This window comes from Thalia democratica, chromosome 4 (genome assembly GCF_965202585.1).
Source record: "Thalia democratica chromosome 4, ktThaDemo2.hap1.1, whole genome shotgun sequence".
In the NCBI taxonomy this organism is placed as follows: Eukaryota; Metazoa; Chordata; class Thaliacea; order Salpida; family Salpidae; genus Thalia; species Thalia democratica.
The window spans coordinates 51,664,637-51,677,491 of NC_139168.1; the positions used below are offsets into that span (position 1 = coordinate 51,664,637).

A 12,855-nucleotide genomic window follows, 5' to 3' on the forward strand; every position below is an offset into this window, starting at 1 on the left:
TAGAAAAATTTAAAATTATAAGGCTTTAATTATATCAAATGTTTGTTTTGAAATACCAAACCGATTTTTATTAAGTTTAAAAAAAATCTAAATCAACTTTTTTACATAGCATATAAAACAAAGTGTTAAAAAAAATACATAACTAACTATTTTAAAAACTTAATGACTCAAAAAACTACTAACAAATTAGAGGATATAACATCTCTTTTTTTTCCGTCTTTAAAACAGCAATAAAATTCTTTAATACCATCTTCACGCAGTTTTTGTTGGGATTTTTCTGAAGGCCTTGGATAACCATTCGAATTTAATTGATCTTCGGTCAAAATGTATTTTTTAAGTTTTTCATGAAAATCCTTACCTTCAATATTTTAATAAAATTAGTTTTATATGGATAACTAAACAAGCAGAAAGAATCAAAAAAAAATTTATTTTGAAACTTATTTATTATTTTAAATGTTAGTCGTTTATTTTTGAAAAATCAGAAATACTATGCTTCAATATAGACCATCATTGAATTTGAAGCCTGGAAGGAAAACAAAAACAAGCATTTAAAAACATTGGCCTGTATTTACTAACACAGTTTACTGTAAATAGCTTTTGTTACAATAAAACAAATTATTATATTTTCGTAAAAATTTTCAAATTAAAAATAATCATTGTGTAGACTCCGTAGAGCTGTTAATATATAACGGGCTGTCAAACGTCGACAGTCTAATAAAGTACTTGAGTAAAGAAAATAGTTGTTCAAAAAAAACATTACAGTAATAAACCATGAGTAGCAGTATTTTAATAGTAATTATATTAATAATAACTTAATTATATAAACCACGATAATAGTTTCTTGACTGTATCAAATTAGTATATACAGGTTTTTACTAAAAGTACAGTTATAACAAAAATATTTAACTTTAGTAAATAAAAATTGTTCTTATTACTTACTACTAATAAACTCTTGGTGAAAAAGATGAATCATGGAAGTAATTTTTTTCGGAACATTTATCTGGCTACTGCCAGTAGAATTTTCAGCCACAGGAGAACTCGGAATTACTGGATCGTATAATGAAGTATGAGCAATTCTTTTCTTTTTCTTGAACAATTCGGTTGAAGTAGCTGAAGACATAGAGCATTGTGATTGATCAGTTGAAGAAGTTAAACTTATTTTGAATTCTGATAACTTGTAGCTTTGGTTCTTTTCATAAGTATTACTGTTTGTTGTTATTTTTGGTGTCACAAACTTTTTATTTGTTTTTAGACTTGCCATTTTAAATTTATACCCAATCAAAGAGATTGATATCTGAGCAATTTTAGCTTCCTCTATCTGTGCCTATAACGATTAATGATAAATTTTAAAACGCCTTTGTAAACTGATACTTTTATAATTTTAACGATTGACAATTTTTATGTTTAATTATTAAAACTAAATTATATACTACTACTTTTTCCATCAAAAAATAATAGTTTTAGGAGTCAAGTTTATATTGATCGTAGAAATATAAAAACAGTGTGATTAAATAAATAAAGAACTGCATTACATATTTATAACTTCTTACTTAAAAACAAGTGATAAACATACCATTTATTTGAAACCATACTAAGTAGAGATTTTTAAATAAATAAATAAACAACTATTATGAAAAGTAAAATCACCGTACAAGTAAGACTTCAATTCTAAATGCTGAACTAAGATTCTTGTCTTCTTGTTTTAAGGATTTACTTATTTTTGCAAAAAAAACTAGTATTTTGTATTTATTTAAACACTATAAACATTGTTTTAACTGGAAGTGATAATAGTATGACTTAACAACTAAATCAAAAAATATGAGTTTCAATTAAGCTTATATTAAATTGACAGGTATTAAAAAGAGGCATAGTATATTGCAAAGATCTTATTAAAATACTGTTAACATAAATAATGAATTAATACTAATTATCGTAAAAAACGAATAAGTACCTAAGTATTCCAAATGGAAAGTCCATTAGATTTTATCAATAATGTGACAGATATTAAATAGCATTTTTTTTTAATTATCAGTCATTTTGCAGTAATGTTAACTGTCAATACTAAATGATGCAGTGCAATATTCGTCTTATTTAGCAATGTTCTTTATTTCTTTATTATGTCTTTATTGTGCAATTATTTACTTAATGTTTAATGCCATACAACATTACCTTGCATAGAATAACTATTCAAAGTTTTTTTTAATTTATAAATAAATCAATTATGACATCAATACCTTGCTAATATACATTCCACATCACCTAAATTCTAAAAGTAAAAGGAAACAAAAGCACATAAGTTTAGAAGTCTTTCCTCGTGGGTATCATCATTTACTTAAAAAAGTAGTGGATTGTATAACACTTCAAATTTGTGTGAATCTCTAAAGAAAATTAATTCATTACGAAAAATAACTTCATTTTGATTGGGATGAAATTTAAAAATAGAATGCAGCTCTTCCACGAACACTTCAGGCCCTCCTAACTTTTACAGAGATTGAGACGCTTCTGCACGTATCCATTTTCTTCCCTTTTTCAATTTTTTATATTATCTGTTGAGCTTTAAAGTTTTTTGTTCTACTACCCACCTTTGCTCCATTTTATTTAGAATATTAACAACTTTGTTAAAACTTTTTCATGTTTAGTATGAAAAGAATCAGATATAAGTAATGTACAGTAACTTCCTACCTTTTTTGTTGTAAAACCTTGGTTCCTAAATTTTTCAAATGCTATTCGCTTTTCAAACCCATTAAGGTGTTTTTCAGATTCTAAGTTATTGGTTGATAGTCAGTCCAGTTCATCATCCGTTAATAAGTTGAGCTCAGTAGCACGTGGTGGACTCGAAAAAAAAAATCCAAATACATATTCTCTACCTGTTTGGCGATCAAAAACTTGGGCGGCATGGAGACACATCTTGTTAAGAATTTTACAACACCACTCTGAATTGGCTTTAACACATTAACATGTGAATAATGTACCACATAGTCGTCAAAAGTGTTCATTATTCTATAACTGAGATCCTAAAGAGCTTAGGAAATACTTTAAGAACAATGTGTAATAATGATAGTGTTACCTTGTGAGTAAAGTAAATAAGTGCTTCAAGTTTAGTGACTAGAAACTCAGAGTCAAGCAGTAGTTCCACATGCTGGTTGCTTAGATGTGTTTCATTTATAAGCATTTGAATAAACAGAAGGCTTTGCAAAATAGATGCGGCATAATAACAAAGTTTAATAAACCTGCGTTTGTGATAAATTGCAAGGCAATAAACTTGGTCAGAATGTATTTTATATCTATATCAACATGCAATTGACAAAACGTAACTAATATCTTTTTAGTTAACTGACTCCACACATTTGACATTTAAAATCAAAGAAACTAAAAGTAAAAACAACAGAAAAAGTTACTTTTTATTTCAGAAAAAAAAAATTACAGACTAAATGTGCATGTTTTGTGTGATCATTATGTCATAGTATATAAAAAGAAGTTGAAATGTCTTTAAATGTATGCCTATAACTACAAGCTTTCATTTAAGATATAAATTTTAAGTTTACGACATTTATAAGTGACTTCATTACTATTTAAGTCAAAAATCAAAAAAATATGTGATTTTTGGTGTTCAAATTAGTTTTTTAACGAGCAAATATTATTTTTGCAAAATTTTCTTTATTTTTCTTAATGAATCCTAAACACATCCAAATAATATGTTTCAATGCTTCCAGTAAACATCACCCAAATACTCCCTACCCCTAGAATTTTTTTAATTTTTTTTATTGAAGCCAAAACACATCTGAATCATATGTTTAAATGTGAAGTTTACAATATGACCAAAAAATGTGCTGATTCCCTACCCCTATTTATAGAATTTCATCTTAGCTTTCATATACTTTTTACCGCTTAAATAAAAATAGGTTCATTATAAATGGTGTGAATAAAAGTGGTGGAAAATAACTATTTCAATTAAATTATATAATCTTCTTAGTTTTTCAACAAATATTCTCTAAATTTTTACAGATAGTCCATTACTAGCATTTTATCTAGTCAAACTAACAAATTTTACCCAATAAATTCATTGAAAAACTACCCTTTTTTATTAGGTTTTTCTATCTAAAATTATTTTCTCATTTAAAAAAAAATCCAACTTATCATTTCTTATGACATATGTAAGAAATTTTCCTGAAAGTTAATTGAATAGTTTATTAGCTGAATCCAATGCAAATTAAGGGTTAGGAAGGGGTCCGACATTTTTTTTTACAACAAATAACATTGGATCTTATATGAAAGCTTAAAGTACAAACTACAAGCCAGTTTTTATAGAATTAAAAAACCTTATTTAACTTATGATATATTGTAATTTCTATAAAAAGTTTCCGATACAAACGTATGGACCACAAATTTTTTGAGGTCAATTTTCTCATAAATCAAAAAAAATCACTAAAAACCTGTCTCTTTCGTTTTTTGAGCTAGAAACCTCAACTTTCAGGAAAGGTTCCTTTGATAATTTGAAAGAGTTTCATTGTTGAAATTTTTAAAATGTTAAAAAATAAAAATTTTAGATAAAAAAAACAAAAAATAGATGTTTTTTTTTCAATAAAAACTTTAATTTTCAAATTTAAAAAAATTCCTGCATTCAATTTTTAAAATTTAATAATACACTTTCAGTGAAAATTTGAAGAAGATTGCTTAAAAAATGAAGGAGGAGATAGAAATATAGTGAAATGGTCGTTTTTTCGCGTTTTTAGTTTGCGCCTTCCATTAGGAACCTATTGACGTCACCGACTTTGACCGCTCATATCTTAAAAATTGCTTTGAATTTTCTAAACGGTTAAAAATGTCTAATAGTTTAGATATAACTCTATAAAATAATATCAACCTGTAAAAATCAAGGTGGACCCAAAGTACTTTATTAAAAAACAAGGAACTTACTGTTATTCTAAATTAAAGCTGGTAGTGAATCAAAACAACTTCATCACTAATTAGAATTAATGAAGGAAAGATTTCAGTTATAAATCCAAGTAGACTATTTTATAACAAATCTTAGACTGAATGGTTTCAGTTCTGGAAGGAAAATACTAAAAAAATCTTCAAAAAACTTACCATTTCTACGGCAGTTGCTCGTTGAAATTTACGTTCCAATAAAATATTAAAAAATTTATTTATGTATTCTGTGCGATTCACCATTGAAATATGCTTAGAGGTCTGTTATAAAAAAATCATTAAGTATATACAGGAAAAATAAGCAAACTTAGTTAAATTAACAAAACTTAAGAAAAAGAACATTTTAGAATTTAAGAAAACGGTTTTGATAAGACTAGTAATTTATAAAATTTATTAGCATAACATTTTAAAATTTATTGCAGTACACAAACTAAAACGTGTTCCATTTTATTAATAGTAAAATAGTTATTATCTTTATGGTATGTCAACAATTGTTTGTGCTTTTTTTTCGATTTTGTACTTCGTGTTTGTAATTTACTTTTTGTTTTGACTTCTTTATATATTGCCTTGTTCAGACAAACAAAAATTAACATAAAACATATTGCAGGCAAGATAATTTTAAATCTAAAACATAGCAGCATTCAAAATCAATTTAAAGAAAATTTATTATTCAATCTGTTGGAGTTCTTAATTGTGTTTAATGTTTAAAAAAATAAAAATTAAAGCTATTGTTGGCTTGTGTATAGTTAAACCGTTTTATATTTTAATAAAAAAACATAAATATTAAATGAAAGTTATTTTCTTAAGTCTTCATATTAGTGAGCATCATGAAAATTTAATTTATACATAAAATATGTTAAGAAACAAAATATCGAGTATAGTATCGATGTAAAATATTGAATGTTTTAAGTTTTTTTTTTTTATCTGTTAAAATTACTAAAAGTTGAATAAAATTTTTGTATGTATTTACTTTTAAAAATAAGCATTCCATTTTTTCTTTGTAAAGGTATAGTTAAGTAAACTAAAATGTTTTGAATATGAAATTAACGCATGCTCAGTGGGCTGAAAAGCGGTAATTAACATTTTTGGTGACTCGTAACCAAAACTTAGAGTTATACATTGCTGAATAGAAACATGTTTCTTCTTTGGCTTTGTTTCTTTTCTGCTTTAAGTACTTTAGAAGTTATGTAAAATTAAATACGACCAATTTATGTTAGTTTTCTACCTAAAATACTGCTTATTTTGCGTCAAAATTAAAGTTTCAAGCAAGGGTAAGTGTCAAATATGCACAAAGGGACATTTTGCACAAAGACACTTTTGCACGGCGTTTATTTTGCAGAAATAGTCACTTTTGCACGAAGAGACTTTTTTACAGGTTGATGTTTTTTTTTTAATTGATTTTATTTTTACTATCACTGTTACCCCTAACCATTACCCTCGGTCGGTTACTTATTTTTTGTTTTTATATCAATTTATCTTTTTGTTTTTTTATACCTTATTACTATTTTTTTTTTACTCTCGTGCAAAAATGACTTCTTGCAAAAGTGTCTTCGTGCATATTTGACCCGTTCCTTCCAAAAACTCTACAAAAACTTTTAAAATACTTATATTTTTTTAATTTTATATGGTATATTTCCTTCTAAAAAGTTACATAAATTTTTGAAAAGTCAAAAAGTTTAAATAATATTTTTGGTTTTCAAATTTTCTATATATAAAGGAAAGTCTGGTGATTTTAGGGCAACTTTAGGGAAAATTTAGGGTTTTATTACTCAATACGCTTTAGCAAAACTTCACTTTTAACTCAGGCTAAAGCACATATATAATAGAAAAGCTACAAAATATAAATATGAAAAATACTAATTTCTAGACAATAAACAATTTTTCAGATTTTTTGGGTAATATTTTTTTAATTATTGACGTTCTTTTTAAAGCGTTTTTTTAAATACAATAAAAACTTGTAATATTTTGAATTTTCAAAAAACTAATCTTATTTTTTGATATACATTATACCATACTTAAGAAAAATTATAAAAAAGTCAGTAATAATTAAAGTTTTAAATTATTTCTTTTTAGTGTTTTTACTCATTTTTTGAATAACATTAAGGAATTTATTTTGTTTTTTGAGCTAAAAATAGCAATACTTGTTGCATTTGAACTTGAATAACTTTTTCATGGTTGCCACTGATCAAGATGAGAAAAATTTTCTGACTTTTCCTGACTTTTTACCAAAATTTTCCTGACTTTTCTAAATCTAACTCTTAAATTAAACTTATTCTAAAATACATAATCTAACACTTGAAACTATATAAAGCTTTCAATCTAATTTTTATACAGGTTAAAAACAACAGTTTTTTGCTGAATTCTATCATCAAACTTCCAGTACATTACTTAAACCATCTGTGTTTGATTGATGTTTGTAATAGACAGCTCTATCAGCAAAATACTTGTATTATTACCTTATAAACACAGCTTGTCTGAAAAAAAAACAATTTTTGAGCATTTCCTAGCATAAATGTATCTAGATAAACAAACGACATATAAAGAACTTTTGCAATTAAAACCTTGATTTAGTAACAAACTTTCACAACTAAAATCTTAAAAAAATAACAAATTTTTACAGTTGAAACCTTAAAACAACAAAGAACACAATTTTTTAGAATTTCTCAGCATAAATGTATCTAAATAAACGAAACCACATATAAGGAGCTTTCACAACTCAAACCTTAAAACAATAACGAACTTTTACAGTTAAAACATTAAAACAATAAAGAACTTTATTAAATACTCTTTTATTTAATTGTATGTACTAAAATTTATTTTCTCCGTTTTTTTATTAGCTTTTTGAACCTCTTCATCTAATGAAGATATTGTTTCCTTCATCTGGTCTGCATTCTGCTTCAGTATACACATTAACTTGTTACATAAAATACTAAACTAACTGCTTAAATATGAAGAACTCAATTATTTACTTAAAGAAAAAACTTTTTGATTCTAAAATTATGCTAGATAAACTTTTGTGTATATATCACAGTTTCACTATGGAAGTGTCCTTGCTACAGATCATCAATACTAAAAAGCTTACAAAATCTGCTTGTTCAAGTAAGGTACTTGTTCAATATGTTAATATAAAATTTTTGCAGTTTTATAAAGGATATTTTACTAATTTATACCAGATGAAGGCATTGGAAATATAATTAAATATTTTTGTAAATTTCTTGAAAAATTTTGGATTTTTTTTCTGACTTTAAAGGACTTTTAATTAACTTTTACCATTTGAAGGCTTTGGAAAACAAGGAATTTTGTAAATTTAAACCAGGGTTTCCCAAAGTGGGCGATATCGCCCCCCTGGGGGCGATTTTAATAATTCGGGGGGCGATAATTAGTAAGGGGGCGAAAGGGTGGGCGATAACTAGTAAGGGGGCAAAAAGGGGGCGATTTAAAAATTTTGGGCTGTCATAAGATTTTTACTTTTTTTTCTTGCTATTTTACTAATTTTAGCTTGCTATTAATTTTTTGACCCTGAGGTAAAACTTAAACAAAAAAGTTTATTTTATTTATGTAAAAAATTGAAAAAAAAAAAACAAGTGCTTATGACTCCTACATTTAAGTAAATACTATATTTTCATTTATATATTTCCTTATTTAAGAATTACATAGGTCATAGACGATTGGAATCCCTCTCACTATTTTATAACCTGACATATATGTTATTTGGGATCATAAATGGTTTGTAAAAATCTATGTTATTTATTATTAACTATGACCACATGATATTTCCAGTTGTTTTTTGAAAAGTCACTAAGTTAGACTAAGAAATAAAACTATACAGGGTTGCTAATTTATCTAAAAACCTGGAATTTGACAATTCAGGCAAAAAAAAAACTGGAAAAAATCTGGAATTTTTAACAATTTAAACATATTAAGTAGAAAAATTTAGATTTGACACAAAAAAGCTACCCTATAGATAAAAATATGGATTCCTTCGAGGCAGATACTTTTGAAGTAAACGACTTACAGGAAACCATCTCAGACTTACAAACTGACCTTGAACTTAAAGTAAATTCTTCCAAAGAACGATATGAAAGCTTTTGGACTCAACAAAAACAAAGGCAAAAATATCAAATCATTTGAGAGGAATTTAGATTGTTGTTTATAGCTTTTCCTTCCAGCTATGTTGTTGAAAAAGCTTTCAGTTCAGTTATCAACATCTTGAGCAAAAGATCTAATCTAGATATTTATAAAGGAGGTCACTTAAGGCTCTATTTTACTGATTAAGAATCAGATTAGAAAAACTTGCAAGCATTCATGAACCTCATCCTTCACATAATATTAGACTTCAGTCGCAGACTTTATTTTATTAAAGTTTTTTAATTTTATTTGATCTTTTGAAATATTTCTTTTTTAACCTGGTTTGTATTGTATTTGAGTAGTCTTTTTAAAATAACAACTTTATTAAGCTATTTATTCTACAACAGGTTTGCATAATGCCTAATAAATATTAATTACGGTAGACTTCCTCTTGAGTTCGCACTTTTTACCCAAAAAAAATGCAAATTTATATTTTTCTAAATTTAACTAAAGTAAAGTCTATTACTAACTAAATATTAATAAAAAAAAATATATATAATATTTAATAGCTTATATAGATCTATTTTTTTAATGAAAGCTAGTTTTTTGTTATAGTGGATTTCATGTTTATTCATAACATTATTGCATATAACATATTGAAATTTGTCATTTTGTAAAAAAAATATGGTAATAATTTTTTGAGTTTGCACTTTTTGATTTTTTTCAACTCAAGCGGAAGTCTACTATATTTATTAAATGGTTTATGTTTTAAAGTTTTTAATACTTTTATTTTGACCTGGTTAATTTTGTAATTCATATTCGTCGTTTTACATTAGACTAAAAGTTTTTAAAGCATAGTCATTAAAATATTTGTTTGAAAGACCTTTATTTGACAGGTTTTTGTTATTACTTGTTTAATCTGTATATAACTTATATCACTATATAACTATTATCTGATTGTAAAATTTTGATAATCATTAAAGTTTTTATTTCTAAAAAGAACTTTTTGGTTTTAAAAGAGTATAAATTTGAGATCTCTATTTGAAATGACTTCTACTTTTTCATTTAAAAGTTTCTTAAACTCAATTTTATTTTCTAACTTGATTTATTATTGTTAAAAAATTTATTATTATATAAGGAGTTTTAAAGTATTAATACAACTGTTTTTTGTTTTATCTTAATTCAATATATATAAGCAATTAGAATATACTTAGTTTATTTTAATACTTCAACACTAGCTTTTAGTTTTTCACTTTTTTCCTGTGTTAAATTATTATAGGCTAATAGCTAGAAAAAAACTTTTTAAACAGAATTAAATAAGCCATCAAGAAGACTGCTACAGTTACAAAACAAAATTTTAACCTAGTTAAAAGTTTTTTTTTGATTGATTACTTTCTGTTCACAGAATTAACTGTAAAACATTGGATTTTTTTTGAGTTTAAATGAAGAAAAAAAATTGTTAGAATTCAGGTTTAGTTCCCTAAAGATTATTCCAAGTCGAATACTATTTCATGGTATTCTACTACGAAACAAATAGTTTAAACTGTTTAAAATTAAATTTTTAACTTTACAACTAACTTGCTTACAATATATCTTAGCATTGAAATTAATAAATTTACTGAAGCTGTTGATGAAACCACTTTTCATGTGAGATAATCAACCAGTCGGTCAAACTTCCTTAAACTAGATCAGAAATTATATTTTGATTTTTATTTTATTTTTTGTAAAATAAACTGTTCATTTTTTTATAGTTTTTTAATCTCTGGTATAGTTATTTTAGAATATGCCTATTTATAAAATAGTTTAAGTATTTTGTTCGGTTTAAATAAGTTACTTAGTATTAACTTCTAAATGTCCAAATTTGTTATATGAGATATTATTATGTCAGGTTTCAGTTAAGATTTCAGATGGGTAACGTACAGCTCAGATCAAGTCGCAGATCCAGTCGAATTTCGACCCGCTAAGTAAATTGAAAACTACTTGTGCAAAATAAATAAAATTTAGTTTTTTGATACTTAATATTTTGAAATACGCTTTCATTTAGTTTTCAGTTCACAATGTATTTCCTACATCACAATACTACTAAGTCATTTTATTACAATTTTGTTCGAGTTTTTTTATTTTCTTATTTGTTATTTTTTTTAAATCATGCAGCCCGCAATTACATTTTTTAACGAGTTGAAACTAGAAAAGAATTTTTAGGAAATATGAATTGCTGACTACAAAAGTTGTCCACCACTGACCTAAAAGTTTCATTAGTTTTAAAACAGTTCATATTTAAACAGGATTGATAACAGATTACACAAGGCTTATTAATAATTAAGTATTTTAATACACTTTACTGGGCTTCTAAGAAAATAACTGTAAACTATTTTCTCAAGTCCTGTAAACTATTTGAACACAAAAGTGCGTGCATAAGAAGTACCAGACTAAAATACATTTTGAACACAAGTTTTTTTAGCTCAAAAGTTTGTACTCAAAAGAAAAACTACTTTGTAAAATCGTGGGGGGCGATTTTTTTTCAAATTACTGAAAAGGGGGCGATTTAGTAAATGAGTTTGGGAAACCCTGATTTAAACTGACAAAACCTGATTTTTTTTTTTTTTTAATCAAATTTCCTGACTTTTCCTGACTTTTTTTCAAAACCCCCCATTGTTTCCTGACTTTTGTCAATTTTTTAAATTTTTCCTGACTTTTCCTGATATCCTGACTTTTCCTGACCGAGTGGCAACCCTGCTTTTTAAAAAGTTCAAACAAAAAAGAAAGTAAAAAAGTTTTGAAAACAATAAATCCAACTATGTATTACACCTGGTTTCATTTTGATTCACTACAATTATTTTTATTAGTAAATTACCGCTTGACCCCCTTTTCACCCAATTGTCGCATGGTAGATTTCGGCTGCAAGCGTGTCGTTATTATTACGCGAAAGTATCTAAAGAAGAAAAGGTCTAATATTGTATAAAAAAATTAAATGGTATTTACTAATTAAATAAACCGCGACAGTAGCCTGCTGACTCCGTTTTACATGCTTTAGTTAATTATATATATAAGTAAAAATAGTTAGTGATTTTTACTAAAAACTGTTTTAAATGTCTTATACACAAATAAATACTTAAAACACTTTCTAACCTTCACTTTTTGAGGAAAAGGACGTGATAACATGTCAAGAGTAGGCTTTTTAGCAATTCTAACCTTCGGTTTTAATAATGGTTGAAATCCTTTTCTAAATTTTTAAGTTACATTATACCTTGAATAAAAAAAAAAAACTGCAATTAACAATTAATTGTACTTAAGTTTCACGTTTACCTTTGGTCTGCAGATAAACTAAGTTTTTTTTTTTCTTTCGCTTCCAAATGCTTATTGATGCCAACAGCCATTGTACTACTTTTTAAACTTGAAGACTGACTTTGGATTTTTGGTTTACAACTAGGTAGTTTGTTAAATGAACTTTCAATCTCAAATTTACTTTTTTCTTTTTCGACCTGTAAATGTGATAGAAGTTTAAAATTTATTAGCACTATCTAAAACTGTACCATATATATTTTGTAAAGCAAATAAATGATAACGTATCTATCTAATATTAAGAGTAAAATTATATAAACTTTAAATTATTGTTTTCAATTAAAAAAAAAATTCACTATTGATAGCTTAACAACAAATTACATATATATCATTAAAAATAAAAATAAAATACAGTTTTTTACATATGTTAACAGAAAAATTTATGTTTAATAAAAACTACAAATTATTTAAAACTTAAGAAGTGTTAAAATAAATTATGACGTTAAGATAGTTTTAAATTTTTTTTAACTTTACAGTCTGATGCGATTGAATATACGCTGTATTTCGTTTTACTTT

At 25.8% G+C, this 12,855-nt stretch overlaps 1 protein-coding gene across 2 annotated transcripts in view; it reads right to left on the reverse strand.

The window, feature by feature from the left end:
- LOC145834035 (uncharacterized) overlaps window positions 1–12,855 on the reverse strand; it is a 41,284-nt gene that overhangs the window by 4,289 nt on the left and 24,140 nt on the right. For both annotated transcript variants that reach the window (XM_082941357.1, XM_082941356.1), the window contains 5 exons: window positions 12,304–12,479; window positions 12,127–12,220; window positions 5,089–5,190; window positions 940–1,324; window positions 184–358 (listed from right to left, as the gene is read on the reverse strand). In XM_082941357.1, the coding sequence (XP_082797483.1) occupies window positions 184–358; window positions 940–1,324; window positions 5,089–5,190; window positions 12,127–12,220; window positions 12,304–12,479 (932 nt within the window). The remainder of the gene's footprint in view (window positions 1–183; window positions 359–939; window positions 1,325–5,088; window positions 5,191–12,126; window positions 12,221–12,303; window positions 12,480–12,855) is intronic.